Source organism: Poecile atricapillus, chromosome 6, assembly GCF_030490865.1.
Source record: "Poecile atricapillus isolate bPoeAtr1 chromosome 6, bPoeAtr1.hap1, whole genome shotgun sequence".
Taxonomy (NCBI): domain Eukaryota; kingdom Metazoa; phylum Chordata; class Aves; order Passeriformes; family Paridae; genus Poecile; species Poecile atricapillus.
The window spans coordinates 22,006,475-22,024,777 of NC_081254.1; the positions used below are offsets into that span (position 1 = coordinate 22,006,475).

At 35.0% G+C, this 18,303-nt stretch overlaps 1 protein-coding gene across 3 annotated transcripts in view; it reads left to right on the forward strand.

The window, feature by feature from the left end:
- Nucleotides 1-18,303, forward strand: part of HECTD2 (HECT domain E3 ubiquitin protein ligase 2) — a 34,389-nt gene that overhangs the window by 10,527 nt on the left and 5,559 nt on the right. Inside the window, exons 4-18 of one of the 3 annotated variants that reach the window (XM_058841606.1) lie at nucleotides 603-705; nucleotides 1,571-1,660; nucleotides 2,217-2,281; nucleotides 3,303-3,348; nucleotides 4,451-4,560; nucleotides 5,976-6,124; nucleotides 7,480-7,603; nucleotides 8,353-8,449; nucleotides 9,343-9,450; nucleotides 11,298-11,430; nucleotides 14,292-14,380; nucleotides 15,392-15,550; nucleotides 15,837-15,911; nucleotides 16,818-16,905; nucleotides 17,157-17,263. In XM_058841606.1, the coding sequence (XP_058697589.1) occupies nucleotides 603-705; nucleotides 1,571-1,660; nucleotides 2,217-2,281; nucleotides 3,303-3,348; nucleotides 4,451-4,560; nucleotides 5,976-6,124; nucleotides 7,480-7,603; nucleotides 8,353-8,449; nucleotides 9,343-9,450; nucleotides 11,298-11,430; nucleotides 14,292-14,380; nucleotides 15,392-15,550; nucleotides 15,837-15,911; nucleotides 16,818-16,905; nucleotides 17,157-17,263 (1,543 nt within the window). The remainder of the gene's footprint in view (nucleotides 1-602; nucleotides 706-1,570; nucleotides 1,661-2,216; nucleotides 2,282-3,302; nucleotides 3,349-4,450; nucleotides 4,561-5,975; nucleotides 6,125-7,479; nucleotides 7,604-8,352; nucleotides 8,450-9,342; nucleotides 9,451-11,297; nucleotides 11,431-14,291; nucleotides 14,381-15,391; nucleotides 15,551-15,836; nucleotides 15,912-16,817; nucleotides 16,906-17,156; nucleotides 17,264-18,303) is intronic. The other 2 variants (XM_058841607.1, XM_058841608.1) reach the window with 2 other exon arrangements.

Consider the following 18,303-nt stretch of genomic DNA (forward strand, 5'->3'; position numbering starts at 1 on the left):
AGTGAGAGGAAGCAGCTTCCAGGGGAAGGCCTTGCACAAGTCCAGGTAGAGGATATCATTCTTCCATCACCCACCAGCACTGTAACCCTACTGTAGAAGGCCACCAAATGGGCAGGCACAATTTGCCCTTACTGAAGCCACGTTGACTGTCACCAGTGACCACCTTGTCATGTGCCTAAGATTAAGTTCTATTTGAAAAATTTCAAAAGAAATAAAATTTTGAAGAAATTCTACTGAATTTAAGTAGTTTAGGAGACCTCATGCTTCAATTTCTCTGAGAAACTTTATCATGTCAGTGTAGCTGCAGCTTAATTCTGTTCTGTTCTGCTAATTATTTGTCCTAACACACTGAACTGTGACATTGTGAATTAACATTTTAATAAAAGACATTGCTCAGGTGTATCAAACACAAACTATGCTTTTGTTCTCTTATAATACCATGATCTTTAAATGACAAGGAAGAGGTTAGAAAGATACGGATATTATACTTGTCTGTCTTCTAAGTGTGCTTAGTGAGAAAATCTTAAAGTTACAGTGCATCTTAAAATCTAAGTGGCTGGAAAGATCAAAGTATTACCAGTATTTGAATATATTTTCTCTAGGGATGATATGGAAAAGTCGAAGGCATCGGGAGATTGGAAAGCTGTACATAATTTTTATTCTACAACTTTTGATTCTTTCTTGGAGATAAATGCTGCATTTAAGGTAGAAAATAATTCTTAATACTGTTTAGTAATTACAGTTCTTTGTATCTTCAAAATGTTTCCAAAAATATCTGTTGAAATCTTTCAGCCAGGTATTCAAGGCCACTAATTTTGTAATGATCTCACCTGTCTTTTGTAGACAATCTGTTATTGCATTGATTTATTGATTCCACTTTAAAGAATTATATTTCAAGTTTGTGGAGCTTTGAAATTCCAGTATGTAGTCTGTTTGTGTGACACTGTGACTGTATTGATACTTTCTACACAAATTACAGTTTCAAAACCTCCAAGCTAATGTGGAGGTCCAGGAAAATCTGGAAACAGAAATTTCCTATCCCTAAAAAAAACCTGTGGTATGGGCTCTGTTATAGCTGTTCATGTGTTATGGTGGCACACTTGGTTTTCCTAAGGAACAGTTATATTTGTGTTTTTGAGTTCATGCTAAATTATTATTTCCTGCCTATTACAAACCAAAATGTGCTTATTATAGTTAATATGGATGGTAAAGCCTGAGCCTGGATGAAATAATCCATGGCCTTTAGTTACTTAACAAATATTGAATGCTAAAATTTTCTTACCTTTGTCTGATAATGGATCAACAACAAAGTTGAAAGATGAAAATTCAATGTAATTCATTATTTGAAACCCTCTTACATTTTTAAAATAGAATGACAGCATGAATATGTATAGGATTGCTATTGTTTTGCTCCATCTTTAGCATACTAATTAAGGAAACTTATATTCTTACATTTTGATGAGAAAAATACTTATGTCTGTACAAGTTTTCCTAAGCTTTCTGTTAAACTTACATTTTCAAAGATATCTATAAAATATTCAAAATGTTCCATGTATTATCTAACTTACAGAAAGATACCAATTCTCCATTTAATACCATTGAGGACTCTGGAATTGATGCAAAATTTGTGAATGTTGTCTATGATGCCTTATTAAATACTGTAAGTAGGAAAAAAGGATTCATGTTTTATACCATTTATACCAAATTTTTTCCCAGATAGGCATGATTTCTGAAGAATCTCTCAAAACATACTTTAAATGATCCCACGAGAATTGTCACAGAATCATGACAGCTGCTCTGGTAAAAGAAGAGGAAATTTTTCCTACTAGTAAAGCATAGTTTATATTATGGCAGTTCTTAAAGACTGCATATCTTAGAGATATTACATGACTGTGGTGGGACTGCATGGTGGGAAATAAAGAAAATGTGAGGATGGGGATAGTAAAAAAGTAGGCCCTGTGCCTAGTATACAAAGGACAGGAGTAGTTTAGAGATTATATTTACAGGGTTTAAGTGTTGAAAGACACCTTTGGTGCAACCCCACACTCAGCTAATATGACTGTGAGGAAGATATTTAGGAACTCAGCATCATAACACAAACTATTTCTTAGCTGTCTTGAAATGCAAGCAAAGCAAACTTGCTTGTTTGTACAATATCTTGTATTGGGCATGTATAATTATTTCAGATATTATTTTTTCCTCTCCTTTCTTCATAGCCTCAAGATGTTCAGAAGTCAGTCCTAAAAGGAATAATTAATGGCCTACTACAAGAATGGACAGGGTAATTGTAATAAATATTTGCATCGGTGCTGTGCCAGCAGTTAAATCTGCTATACGTTTTATCTTTATTATTTTAAGCAAAGAAAGAAAATGTGATGCACGTTATTTGATACTTAAGAACTTAATTCTTCTTGGCAAATCTGCTGAAATACATCTTGAACTCTGTAAGCTGGCATTGAACCTCTGAGAGGCAGATCCATAGCCAGCCATGCATTCCGTCACCAAATCTCAGCTGCTTGTTGCCAGGGCATTTCTTTGGACATCTTAATTGTGAGATGAATTAAGGAATTTAACTAGAGAAAAACTTATTCTCATTATCCACCCCCCAAAAGCCACTAGGACAATTCCCTGATCCACAATTTGCTTCACAATCCTGTTCATGTGTGGTAGCACCATAGAAAGAGCAGTGCAGGATGCAGAGGGGGATAGCCCAAAAGGAGGAAGGTTTTCAGAGATGACAGCATCTTAGCATGAAGTAATAGAAGTGAGAATGCATAGTGTAATTCCTAAAAAGATATTGCAAGAGACAGTGGCTTGTAACTCACAAGCTACCCAGGTCTTGGCTACCCCTTTCTCCAATTTATACTGCTTTTTGTGCTCTTGCTGTATTTGTGGTTATATAAAAGCCTCAATAAATATGAAGAAGTGCAGAGGCTGCAGCAGTAGAAGTGTATGAAGAATTCTTGCAGGAAATATCAAAGAGCAAATAATCTCCTTATGGTGTCACTTGAGATAGACAATAATGCAGAATTCCCTGTTTGGAGCACTCCCAACTCTTCAATTCTGACCTTTTTCTGGCCTTTCATGCTTTAAAAAGACTGATAATAAATAGCCTGCTGCCTTCAGAGAATTGTCAGAATCTGTAAATGTCCTTTTCAGATTTTGAGAGCTGTTAAGATTTGTAAATATGGTACTCTATATATATTAGCAAAGCATAGTAAAATCATCCATGATTTCATGACTCTTAATGTCTGTAAATAAATGGATCCATATAGTTCTGTTTATTATTTCATTATTCATAGGCCACGAACAAAAGATGATCTTAGAGCATATTGTATACTTTTACAGGTAAGAAAAATACAGTATTTTTATGTAAGTATGTGTCTGCTTAACTTCTAATCTATAAACCAGTATACTGTGCAAACGAGATAGTTTGTGTAGCTAAGGTACTTCACACCAAATTACCTGTTGTAAGAGTATATTAAAACATTGAAAAAGTGTAATGCATGATGAGAGTGGGAGCTCAATTGAAGGCAGTTGATGGGGAAAGGTTGCATAGATTATAACTATGCACTAATAGACAAGTAATTGTTTCCTTTTATTTTCTGGGTTGAAAGAATAAATATTTTACCTACTTATTTGTTTTTATGTTGTCCTTATTCCCAGATTTGCTTTATTAGAATGCTGTAACTTTGAAAGTTTCAGTATATGCACTTCCGGATATTGCTGTAACTTTCTCCAGTGTTGCATTTTATCCAGTGTGTCTGGCTGACTTTCTCCAGCCTATTTGACTGGTTACAATGTCTGATTTCTGTCTGTGGTCACCTATTACCTTTGCTGCTATAGTTGCCTTGCATTTGTAGCAGATTTCCCTTTTATATTTTGCTAGTGTACGTAATACCTCTTCACACAAGGAGCAGTTTCTGCTGTTATTTGAGAAAATCAAATGGCAATTTAATTTATTGATACAATAGTTTTCTTCTCTGGAGTGGTATATAGTAGCTGTGAATTAAAACGAATATCTCCTGCTGAAACAAGGGAATGTGGGAACATGTGGAATAGAGGGAAAATTAGTTTGGATTGATATGGGATAGACATGAACTATAAGAATTTGTATTACTGATATGAAAAGTGCATCACTTAAAGGAGTGTAGCTTGTGTTACAATGTAAAGAATAATCCAGAATATTGAGTACTGCCTTTGGGCTACCTGTGGGCTTTCTTTTGGGAAAAAAACAAAAACATAGTCATACAATACAGTGGTTGTGTATTTTTTATTTGGCTAGAAGTTGTGAGTTGTTTTTTCCCATAGTTTTATCACTGTTGCAGCTATTTTGTGAATTACTTTCCTGTGTAATTGTACTGGCAACAACAAACATAAGAAAAAATCCTAATGACTTTTTTCCCTTTATGCAGTTTATTAACCTAACACTTTTTTTAATCTTTTTCAGAATCCTCAATTTAGTAACACTTCTACTTATGTCATCTATGCTCACTTGCTAAGACAGATAGCAGCCTTAACAGAAGCTGACCATCATTTCCTAGTGCACTGGTCTAAAAAGTAAAAAAAAAACCAAAACCCCACACTACAAATTCCATTTTGAGGATTACAATTGTTACTGTATTTCCATTGATGTTGACTGTTTTATAAATTATATGAAAGTTAATTTAATTGACTAAAGAGATTGGTTTTGTTGCTTTCAAATACATGTGGACATAGTCCACTGAGTGATACTGATTTATAGATGCAAAATACATATAATGTATAAGAATTATTATATTTATGCAAAAAAGCCTTAATCGCAAAATTACTTATCAGAGTTATTTTTTGATAACACATGCAAAATAACTTGTGTGTAAATTTTTTGTTATATGTTTACATGGTATTATTAAAACAAACATATTTATGATCTTTGTTTAAATGAAGTTTTAACTTGCATAACTTCCAAAAGATATTGTAATGTTGCTATAATGTACAGAAACCACAAAGGTAGTAGAGACCTGGCTTCCTAGTGCAATGGAGGTGGTTAGGGCATTAGATTTGTAATTAATTGAAATAACTCTAATAGCACCTCACTAAAAAAGTCATATGAGGGTAACTGCCCAAAGAGCAGCTTCTAAGTTGGTATGAGGATTGCCTTCCATGTACTGACTGAGCAAAAAGTTCCATTTGAAGTAAAAACAAAGTTTGGCCACATTTGCAATTTCCAAATCTTCTAGGAATTCTTAATTAAGGATTGTCTTCTCTGCAAGGATGGTAATTCAATTTCCCTCCCCCTCCCTATGTCCAGATTTGCTTAAAATTGTGGTAAAATATTACTTCATTAGAACTGCATTTATAAACGAGGTTTCCACTTTTGGTTAAGGATGCAATTGACATACCAATGTTTTTAGTCTTAAAGCATGTATCAAAAATGGAAACGATTAAAAAAGGGCAGCTCTTGTTTAGAAAAGGCTATTTTAACATGCCTACACATCTGTGTATTGTTGTGCTATTATGGAAGTGCTGCAGCATGTAATTTACAATGTGCTCATGGCACAAGCATATGAAGCTTATACCACCTTTTATTTAAAAGGACCACGTATCCCAAAACAAATCAGAATTCCTCAGTATTCAGGGTATGGCAAGAAATAGATAAGGATTTTTGTTTTGTTTACTAAAAGTCAAGAACAGATAATTATTCTATTGTTCTTTTTTTTGTTATTTTTCACAGACTTAAAAGAGCATAGTTAGGGGTGCACTGAAGAGAATTACCATGTATCAATATGTAAAAGCATGCTTCTTCAAACTTTACATTTGTAGTTTTGTTTTTATATACAGGACAAAAGCAATTTTTTAAAAAATATTAATTTAAACAATTAAAATTTAATTTAAAAATTTTAATGAAGGTTTTTTTTTTAAAAAGCATTGAAATTTGATTTAAAAAAAGGTATAGACCTGGTCACATGAGAGTAAGTGCAGCATGTTTGTTTTAGGATTTCACAGAAAAGGTTCAAGCAGGTGGTGGACAGGTTACTGCAATTTATTTCTTTACGGCTGTTTCCTGCGAAACCTGAGGAGTTTCCACCTATGGTGAAATGTACCTGGTGGATTCCATCAGCAACAAAAGTTCTGGCTTTATTTAGTAGGTATTTTTCTTGAACTGTTTAGGCATATATATGTTTTTATATGTATATTGTGTGTGTATATAGGGTTTGTTTTATATATACACGTATGCATATTGGGAGAGGATAGTTTTTTCTGCTTCTCTTCTGGGGGAGACTATTAATAATGATGGCACAGTACAAACTACAAAAAAATACTAAAATGTAGTAAGCAAGAGTCGTCTGTTGGTAAGTCTTCCTACTTGCTTTCAGTAGAGGATAATTGCAGAGTATTCCTGTGACAACAACTGAAGATTGTTCAAACAGAAATCCACAGAAATAACCGATGGTTAAGGTTTCCCTTAGAGTTATTAAAAATAAACTGTCTTAAACTTGTAGCTGCCCAAATTTCTTCTCTAACTCACCTACCCCTACAGAACTACTTAGCATCTAAATGAAATTAGGCAATGCATGTGCCTTTTACATCCAAAACTACAGCTTAAAAAAAGTAAATCCCTATTCAGTTCAACTACAGCTTAAAAAAAGTAAATCCTTACTCAGTTCAAAATAGAGCAGAGCAAATTTGACTACTGCAAATGTAAACCTTCTCAACTGCTCCCAAATGGTGATTAGAGCACTTACTTTCTCCTTTTTAGAAGACAAAACCGCCAAGTGAAAATTAAAATTGGAATTAAGATGTTCTCACTGTTAATTTAAAACTTTTACTTAAAAGTATTAACAGGCACAGTCCTGCCTGTTCAGAGCTAGGCACAGTAGCACCCTTCTATCTAAACCCAAGATGTGTTTATAGTCACCTGTGGGGTTGTTGCTTCTTCCTTAGTTCTGGAAAAAGAGCTATTCAGTCATTCAAAAGACACTACTTTGTGTGTGACTGACCAAAATTAAATTATGGTGAAGTGTAAATAGAGAAAAGTTATTAGCTGTTTGACACTTTCTGAATGCAAATATATAATGAGATAGCAAAATCACATTTAAGCTTTCTTTCTTTGGTCAAGTGCTTAATTTTTGTGCAGGTCTAGTCGGTATAATGGAAAAAATGTAGATTTTCTAGCCATAGCTGCTTGAAATTATATGGATTTCTTTTCATTTATCAAACTGTTTTTTATCAATTTCAGCAGAACATAGCTCCCTCATCATAAATGGGCTGAACTAGAGATCTACTGTTTTCTATAGCAATTAACGTGATGTCATATAGTGTTGTGTTGTAGCTATAGTTCTGTAGCTAAGACTGAGCTAAGTTCTGTAGCTAAGTTATTAATTTTTTGTATTTAGACTTGGCTTAAAGTTTTTGAGATCACTGGTGCTCATGATGCCAAGAAATTAAATGTGACGAATCCAGGCATTGTTTTAAAAGACTTTTGTGTTTTCTTTGTAGATGCTGCAAATAGTCTGATTAGCCCGCCTATTATTTCATATACGGATTTCTATAATTCTACACTTGATCATATTGATCTTATGGAAGAATATCATAACTGGCAATGCTATGGGAATTCTCACAGGTAAGAGGAATAACTGGTTGTTTCTTATTGAGTAGTACTTTCAAGCGTTGTATCTATGTTATGTGTATCTATATTAAATATAGTGGATATATAGTGTCTATATATAGTATGCATACCATTTATGTGTATATAGATCCACATTAAATACTGTATTATTTTATTGGAAAAGCATTTTATGGCTACTACTTACTTGCTACTGCATGGATGTGAGATTGACTGGAATAAATCTCATTCTGCCTTTGCAAACTAGAGAAAATATGTAAAATATGGATGATAATAAAGTAAGTTTATTAATTATTAGCATAGACTTCTGACTGTGTCTTACTACAGACATGTTTTAGCCTCCAATACATTCATAGGCATTTTCCTTGCCTTCAGCAGCAGTTGGGGAAAACTTGGAGACCATAATTTGCTCCACTGAATCAGGTATTTCAGGCTACTCTTCTGTCTGATACCTGATATTCTACTTGAGAAGGAAAAAAACCAACAAAACAAAACAAACCACAAAAAACCCAAATGACAAAAGATAAGTATTATTAATTTCAGTTTCTAGCAGTATTTGCAAATAACAGTTTGTTCTACTGAGTCAAGTATCGCTGTATACAAAGTGAATAAAACAGCAGCTATTTGCAAATTATTGTCAGTGGAGGGATTAGTTACTGAATGATAATTCACTCCTATATTCTTAAAATGAAAATAGTATGCTAGATGCTAGAAAGAAAATATCTAATCATCTTTTCTCTTGTTAGGTTTTCTTTCTGTCAATATCCATTTATTATTTCTATAGCTGCAAAAAAAGTTATTATTCAAAGGGACTCAGAACAACAAATGATAAGTATTGCACGGGTAAGTCCCTCAAGGATAAATGTTTATGTCTCATCCATTGGTATTTTATGAATATTTGTTAGACTGATATTACACATGACCTGTTGTTACAACTTCTGGTATTTCTGGTTAGCCTGAAAAAGAACTTAAACCATTTTACTATGAATAGTCTACAAATGTCCATGCTGGGTTCTCTCAATATTTTTTTCTTTTAGTGTACTTAGTTTCCTGATCCTTATAGATGGCAGTGTTTTAGAGAAAGTTCTAGTATTTGGCTTCCTTGTTTTCCCTCTTTTGAGAAGCCAGCATAACATGCTAGCATTTTAAATTAACATGATGATTAAGGGAGAGAAATTCCATTAGAATTTTGAACTTTTTTTTTATTTTATTCTGTGGAGCTGTGTTGTCATGGAAGACCAAGTTCAATTGTATCCTTTCAGGTCATGGAAGAGGTACTGCTTCTGGGCAGCTTCTTGTCTTTGGAAAGAGGCATTGTCTGCCTCCCTCAGTGTTAGTTTTCAACAGGTGATAGATGGTATTCTTTTTCTCAGTGCTCTGTGTGACAGCACCACCACCCATCCATTCTTGTCTTGCTGGATATACTTCGTAAATAGCTAATTAAAGCATAAACCAGTTTCCAGAATCTTACAGGTATACTTTTAACAGTTTGGGAAGTGCTACCTTCTTGTTAAACCTCCCAAGAAGTTAGTTCAAATGTAGTGTAAATGATATCTGCAGTAGGAAAGAAATTTCTCTCCATCTCCTAGAAGATACTGAAGCAGTTAGAGTCTTAGGGAAATGTCTTTAATACACGATACTGAGAACTTCTTACAGTTAACAAGTGTGGCACCTTTTTTAAATGGAGACACTGTGTGATCTGTCACATGTGTGATGTTTCTTTTTCATTCAAATAGCAAAGCCTCGTGGATAAAGTCTCTCGCAGACAGAAGCCTGACATGAATATGTTATTCCTAAATGTGAAAGTAAGGAGGACACACCTTGTTAGTGATTCGCTTGATGAGGTAACAAAAAAAATATAATTAAATTGTGTGTTGCTGTAGAGTAGCTATTCTTAGATTTCAATTTGATAAGTTATATTTAAATCTTTTGTACTAAGAGACTGGTAATATAACTACATAATACTAAACAAAAAGAATTGAATTACTGTCAAAATTGCAGTGCTGTAGAACAGATTGGTTTAGACATTTTGAAATTAATTTTCTGTGCTCATACTGCTCCATAGCCCAGCCCATAACAAACATACATGCTCGCACATGGTCTGTATTTGTAATTTTTGTGTTAAAAATACAGTGCACAATTACCAGTTTCTGTAGGACTTGAGTCCATGATAGCAGCATGAATAGTATGTAACTAATCACTAATGAGGTTGTTCTGTTCTAATTCTTGGAATTTTATTCTTTTTCTTCTCTATCCTATAAGAATAATTTTGGGCTTTCTTTTCTTAAATTCTTTTAACTAATTCCTCACATTCTTCAATGTAATTTTTTCTTTTAGAAATGAAACAGATGTGTCCATTAATGTAGGCAATTCTTCAGTATCCACTGAACCTTGCTAATTAACATTATTTAATGAAATTTAGTTCCCTCTATTTCTCAGCATTGAGAACAGCCTGATGATACTGAAAAATAAGTCCAGGTAGTGTAAACAACATCAAACAAATTCTGATTACTCATGTAAATGTAAGTTTAAACTTTATTTTCCTATATTAAAACCTCTCTATTTTTGGCCTTTTCTCCTAAGACAAAAGAAATATGATTGGCAATATTGCTTTCTCTCAGGCGTTGTCATTTTTTTAACCACACTAAACCCAGAGAAAATTCAAAAGTCTTTATAGTCAAAATATTCTCCTATTTATTTCCAATGTTTTCTGCTACCCATCTCAGAATAAGAATTATTATAAGTAATATATATTCATATTCTTAAACTTATGGGGAATGGCAGATGGAGAAGGAAAATGTCTTACTTGTATTTAAAATTTTAAAAATAATTTGCAAACGAGAATCACTTCAGCTAATAAATAACTTGTTTCAAATAACACAAATACCTATAGTTATAAAATTTATGTATAGGGAATTTTATGTGTAAAGGAATTTACTTAAGCAACTAACAACATGGAGATTATTTTAGCGCTTGCATATTCTTGACTGGTTTAAACACTTTCTCTGGAGATGGACAGCAATTAATGGTTTAAAGCAAGCTTGTATAGACCCTCAGCCTGAAAGATCATTGTTAATTGTAAAAGGCTGTAATCCAATTCTTTGCAGGTTTTTTGAGTACCTGCATGAAATGCTGTCTCTTAGGACAAACCAATGAGAAGAGCTTGTTTCCATTGTCTAAAAAACAGTTCTAAAAAGCAGATGATACTTGCTGGCAGGCATCTTACACAGAACCAAATGGTGTCCAAATATTCAAAGTGTTAGCTTACTTCCTTGTTTATAAATATTTCCAAATTGTGTCTAAGTATTTTTTTAATTTGTCATTTCCTTCTGGCAGCATGTCTTCTGTAAAAGGTAAAAATTATATAGGTCTGAAATATTCCAGATAAACTAATTCATTGTATCTAATTGCCTATTAAGTCTATTTGTACACCATCTGACTTCTTTTCAAGCCCAGAGAGTGACACCATGTGCAAAGTAGTTGATGGTGTCAAGTAGTCATAATTGTCTTGCCTCTGCAATTCAGTCATTTTTTTAATATAGTTTTGACCTATTAGTAGAAAATTATTCAAATTAATTGTTTAAGCAAAGCAAGAGGAGTAGAGTACAGACTGAGGTGTGTTCTCTGTGGCTAGTGGTAGTGCTGATGTGTTAAATCTCCTTTTTCTTCTGCCTTACCTATTTCACAATAGCTAGCAAGGAAGAAGGCAGATCTGAAAAAGAAGTTAAAAGTCACATTTGTAGGGGAAGCTGGTCTTGATATGGGTGGCCTGACAAAAGAATGGTTTCTTCTTCTGATTCGACAGATTTTTCACCCAGATTATGGTGAGTCCTCATAATTCTTTAGTACGATGTGAGAATTCGTTCAGACTCTGTGTAAGCACTGCTCAGCAATAATGGAAAAGTTTTTGCATTATAAGCACTGTTTTCAGCACAAATCCAAAACACAGCCTTGCTAATAGCTTAGCTATTAGCTATGAAGGAAATTATCTCAGCCTAAAACAGCACAATGGTTTAGCAAATATTCAAGTGGAGATAAGGCCAAATGTACTGGTTTATCATTTACCATCCTTTCCTGTTTCTTCACATGCTGCATTTTTTCTTTCTGCCCTCTGTTGCCTTCATATTGCTAGTTTAGGGAGGGAGTTTTTTGGGTTTTGTCAGTAGCTGCAATTGGATGCTGTTACTGTGCTCAGCTCTGGCAAACTGCCAGCCTTGCTCTCCTATGTATCAACAGGGAGGGGGTTTCAGTGCTGGTAGTTGCACTGAGGGTGCCTGCACATTCTAGTACTATTTCTGTGACTAGGATAGGTAGAGGTTAGTTTTTACTTGAATCCTTGTTATCATATATTCTGTTTGTGGTATCTGTGTGACCACTATTCTTAAAGGGGTCTGGGCTAATCTCAGAAAGAGAGGTCCTTCAGTCAGGAGCAGAGACAGTATAGGCAGGTGAGCCTGAATGAAAAAGTCTGCCTCTGCTGTTACCAGGACCTGTGAACCTATAAGGACATTTCATGCCCAAGGGAAAAAAAAAAAAAAAGACTTTTTGATTAAATAGGAGATTGTAAGACATGAATGTGTAGTCAGTCATAAACAAGTAGTTCCCTCCATTTGCTTTGTGCTGATGCAGATGGATCTGGGTGAGTTTTATTCACCACTCATAAGCTTTCCTCTGGGAATGGATACATTACTGATGACTTAGTGCGTTAAAGTATTGCCAGGATGGCTTTTAAATTGATTTCCAGGGACTTGAGCATAACACCTGATAGTCACTGAGCTTGCCTGTCTTTGCCTGGAAATGTTCATGTCCCTTAAAATCATCATCCTTTGTTGTTTACAGGATACTTCTAGAGGTACAAAATTATAAGTCATAAGTATGTTGTCATATCTGCCAAGATTGCTATTTGCCTGTAGCCCTTTTTCCGGTAAACAGGGGTTGGTGATAGCAACCTCAATAAGAAACAATTTATCCTGCAGAAAGCATTCTGTAAGTTTGACAGTTCTGTTTGTAAAAATGCTGTCAGCAGAGCTTGGTAACTGATTAGTTTGGAAACATTCCGAATAATTTATTTTTTCACTATCTCTGGCAGGCTTCCTTATTTTAAAGTGCAAATTCTTTCATTGTTACGACTATCAGCCAAGTGTGGGAGGAGTTCAGAAATATTCTTGTCCCTTGGAAAGGGACTGTATCCTCTACTATCTCTAATGTTTAAGATGCAAATAATAAGTTAGAAGCTTGGAAGGAAAAATATCAGTGTTATTACCCTTTCCAGGTTAAGTGATTATTCAGGTTCATCCCCTGGAATTTAAAAATTCTTAATTAACTCAGCTGTCTGCCTGCCTGTGTGTTTTGCAATGCTTTCTTTGTCTTGGTGTGGACAATTAACAAATGGGATTCAAAACCTATTTTGTTCCAACATCCTTATGATTTTTTAGTATGTGAACCTTGCTCTGCCTTACATGCAGCTGTTCTGTTGCTTCTGGCAATGTGTAATGGCAGTGTCTAAACCTGTTTTGATGAGCACCTTTTTGAGCTGGAGTTCAAAAGATAAATTGTTCAGGAGAGTGGGGGGGAAAACGTGAAGGCAGCTTTCTGCCTTGTAATTCATCATAAGAACTAGATGTCCCTAAGTTGGATTTTCATTCCTTTTATTTTTTTAAGTTAAAAGGACTTCGATTTTTTTCTTTCATTTTAATATTATTTTTCACCAACTTTATCTTCAACAGAGGTACAGTGAGCTGTTGCATACAAGATGTGCTTAGAATTAGTCAGTGCTTTGGTTTGTACAGACCATGGCAACAATAATAAACTTGGCCCATTAAATCCCAACAAATTCAAAAAGGCCATCACATTTTACACAGTTTACTTCTGCATTAGAGCACACTTACGTGGAATGTGTCTTGCCTCTCTGAGCAATACTTCCTAGGCATTTTAGTGCTGTTATCTGCTTTCATTATGTAGGTTTTTACTTTCTGTCACTCTTTAAAACAGAATGTTCTGTATCTGACGCAAATAGCAGTCAAACTCATCTATACTCATGATTTCAGTAGGATCTAGCTTGTCATTTAGACCCATGAGTGTCTTTTTTAGGGTACTTGTAGTTTGGGGCTTTTTTAACTTTTCTGGTATAATTTTTTGACAGCAAATATGAAACATACCTCTTTGCTGGTAGTATGTGTGTATAACATAAACCATTTACAGATTTTTATAATAAGAAGATGAAGCTTATGATATTTGTATCACGATATTCATGCCAGCATTTTTAGCCATTGTCATCTGCTATTGACCTTGAAAGAAAGGAGGAAATAAGTGAGTTTACATTGCAGTAAGAAAATGTTTGGTTAGACAGTGAATGTTAATGGCAGTACCAATGCTAGAATGCAAGGAAGAAACATTGCATAGGGACAATGCAAATATTCACAACTGGAGGCCGTGAAGAACGTGTTGCACCAGCACCAAGCAGGGCTGGTGTGCTTGAGCCTGCTTCAGGCTTGGCACTGCCCTTGCCACTCCTTCACAAGAACCTACCTGCAGGCTCCTGCCGTGGGTGGGAACAGGGTCCTGAGAGCAAGCATGGGGACGTGGGCACCCTCAGGAGCATTCCAAGGGTGTGTAAGAAAGATGAGGCTTTGTACGAATTCTTCCAAAGCTCAGGCTTTTTAAGGGCCATGTTGCCATTCTGCAGGCATGTTCACCTACCACAAGGACTCGCAGTGCCATTGGTTCAGCAGCTTTAAATGCGACAACTACTCAGAATTCCGACTGGTTGGAGCTGTATCCTTTTATGTCTGCTAGAATGTTCCAAACAACAGCCATTTGATGAGCTGGTGTGGGGGTGAAATAAGGCACTGGCTCAAGCTCTTTCAAAGGTTGCATATACACCTATGTTCCATTTTAAATGTATTTTTTTTGAATATCATTCAAGCAAGTGAACTAAAAATAGGAAGAAAATTGTGGTGTGTTATGTGGTACATTTTACCCTGTAATGGTCAGAAAATGCTTAGTCAATATTAAACATGCGGGTTTTTTGTGTATGAGTTGTAATTTCTTATGTACTTAAGCCTCTGAGTGTCTTTGAACTGTAAACATCAATGTGGCTGTGTCCACTAATACTTCATTTAAGTCCTCATTGAGCAGTATGTGGCTTTTTGCCTTTTTTATTACTAGGTGGAAGCCACATGTTATTTCTGTTGTGCTCATAAATGAAGACCTCAGTCAAACTATTTACTATAGTATGTGCTTGTAAAGCCACTGAGATGAGGTAATAGTGTCCATTTACAGATTGCAATTGGATCAGATGAAGATTGGAGGTCTTTTCTTACAGATCTATTCTATTCTTGTGCGAAGTTGAATTGGGATAATTTCAAATTTGTTTCATGGAATGCATTTAAATGTGCTAGCGGATGAGTTGTAGTACCAGTGCAGGTTTGTCTTAATGCTTTTAGATTTATTTAAAAGAAGCATTGCTTTATTGTCTCTCACTAGAAAATACATATTTATCTTTCTCTTTTTCATAACAATACTTTGGAAAAAATTATTGTAGAAATATTTGTATAGAATAGTCTGAAGAAGATTCCCAAGCATTTGGTCAATGTGCATCATTTGACAATGTTAACCACTGCTTAATTGTGATGCATTAATTGCATTTAAAATTGTCAGTCCAGAAACAATGAAATAATTTACATTCCTTCTGTTTAATGAATCTTTTTTTTTTTTTCCAAGCTACAAAAATACTGACTATATTAAGGATGTTTCAGATTTGCCCTTAACTTTTGACATATAAAGCTTATGGGACTTGCTGTATATAACAGCATCACCTTGGATATTCGTTTCCCACCTTGCTGTTACAAGAAACTATTGAGTCCTCCCATTGTTCCCTGTGATCATAACACACTTGTAGGCATCTGTGGTGTCACATTAGATGACCTGTTTCAGATTATGCCTGTAAGTATTACATTTTCTAAGAGGCAAAATTACTGATATAAACCCTGATTTATTTATATTTAATGCTTGAGTTATGGACTGTTTGCAAACAGCTTTTTTTTAGCACAGGCTGATAAAGTCTCCTTCTCATGTGAATAGAAAATCTGTGTTTTCTAGCATAGCATGAATTTTAAAAATACAGTTTTTTCAAGATACTTTCTGTATAAAACAATATATGTGGCATATCTTTGCAAAGTGCATCACTTAGTTTTGTAGATTCACTCAAGAGTTTTTACTCATATTGTAGGAACTGGCGCATGGACTAAGCGAACTTCTATCCTACGAAGGCAATGTTGAAGAGGATTTTTACTCAACCTTTCAGGTTATTAATTGCACGACTATAAGTGATTCTCAACCTCATTCAGTGATTTTTCCTGATGTGAGAATGGCAGTGGAGTGGCTTATTGCTGTGTGATTGCTGATTGTTTGGGATATAACTGCATGGGGATCAGAGCTTGCTCCAGGAGCCGTGGTGCCCGGCACCGCTGGCTGTTCAGCAATGCACTCCATGATGAGATTCCAGGCTGTTGTTCCCTGACAGCGTAGGTGGATCCCAGTGTTCACCACCAGGGTCATTTGGCCAGCCACTGGTGCATTTCCAGGTCTTTGCTCTCCTTGACACCACCACCTTGCAATCAGTGACCTGGCTTGTGACATTCATCTGGCTGCAAGATAATCCCTTTTCTGTCTAACCCAGAAGACAGTCAAAGTTTACTTGCTTATTTTATTAATTTTGTCCAGGAAATCTCACTTCAGCAATAGCCTGTTCAAGGTTTTAAAGTTATGCCTGACCTGTGTGTTGAAACTGCTATTTCAGTCAAGAAAGTCTTTTTCACTTACTCATTGTTTCAGAACACACATATTAGTTAATGAAATTTCATATTGGTGGTACTTGGTTTCTAGGTGAACTACAACAGAATAAATACCTTCTTAATGGTATTTGCTGCTCCTATACTATTCTTTTGTATGAAAAGCTCTATGGCTCCAGAGCCTACAGGTCAGTTTGCCATGTCACTATGTAACAGGGTCAATTTTTGTTCTTTGAATACCAATTTTCTGAGCAATTTGTTGAAAATTGTAATATTTAACTTGTAAAAACCTCACAATCCTCAGAATTATAGCATGTGCTGAAGAGAGAGAGGGAATACATGGCATAATAAAAGCTTTGTCATTGGTAAGTATATTAATTTATTTTCCAGTGATGACCTTGACTCCTCTTTTTCTGTAGGTTTTTCAGGAAGAATTTGGTGTTATAAAATCTTACAACTTAAAGCCAAATGGAGATAAAATTCCAGTCACAAATCGGAATAGGAAAGGTACCTCGATGTATATTAACTACACATACTTTGCAGATTTAAGTTTGTCTTTTTTCTCCTTTCTATAAGCCTATGCTTTCATAAGCAAAGTATTAAAATGAAATGGCTGTAGTTCTTTCTGGTATGCCTACCAATTTAATGGCATCTAAAATTAAATGCATTCATTTTTCATATCCACTACCATTTTAGAGGGGAGAACAAGTGATTGATTGAAATTATTATAATGTAACAAAATACTTATTTTTTTTTAGAATATGTGCAGCTCTATGTTGATTTTCTTCTCAATAAATCGATCTACAAACAATTTGCAGCTTTCTATTATGGATTTCATAGTGTCTGTGCTTCATATGCATTACTGGTAAGAGTCAAGTGAAACATAAGTCTTCACTTCTCTTTCAAGTATTTGACAATGATTTATCTAAATTGAATTGCACTGGATGACTTTAAGATTTGGAAAGAATCTTGACTGATCAATAGACTTGATTAATCCAACATAAGTAGAAAAAATTAATCAGGTAATCAACTATTCTCACTGTGGTTTATCACTATGTATTCAGACACATCACAGGCTGTCCTGTGAAGGTTTACAGGTTTCTGTGTATCCCTTACATTTAGGAACTGCAGAACAACTGTGTCTGAGTGCTCCTGAGTGACTCCTCCAAAAACATCTATTGGTTTTCGCAGGAGGAGCACTCAGGCTGAGATTAGATATTCTTCTATTTTCAGTCCTGTTTGGCTGTTGGAATGACTTCTTTAATTTAATTTACAGCATCCCTTCTGCGTAGAGAAAGTTTCAATTTGCCTGGACTTTTCTAAATTCCAGTGAGATTGGTGAACTGTGACACCTTGCAGCAAAGTGAGGTGTGCCCAGCCTAAGGGAAGTTTCTGGAAGGACAATGAGAATCCATTGAAATGCTATGGCATGCTTCCATGCAACTTGATGATGTTGTAGTAAATGAATAAGTGGGTTCTGCAAGTGTAAGTTTAGTGGGTATTAAACATGGCTTATTGTTATAAATATTTGCTTTGCACAGCAGTGTACAACTAAGAGTCAAGTTCTGTCAGGCTCTGCTGCTCAGTTACCCACACTGGGATTTGCCTGTGCAAGTTAAATGGAAGCTGAAATCAAAATTGACATCAAGACCCTCCCTCAGGTTTCCATATGTACAAACTTAATTTTCTTCCTGACCCATTTGTAGTCTGATCATGTGAAAGGCATGTCAGTGTAATAAATGTAAGAATGATGAAGAACAAAATAAGCTGAAATATTATGTTATCCTGTAATTAACTTTCTACTATATATGGCAGTAAGAGATTCTTCAAAGTGCTGCGGGATTAATTTTTCTATAGTTGGTATGTATCCAAGTTAGAGACTTACATTGAATGATATTCTGTTAA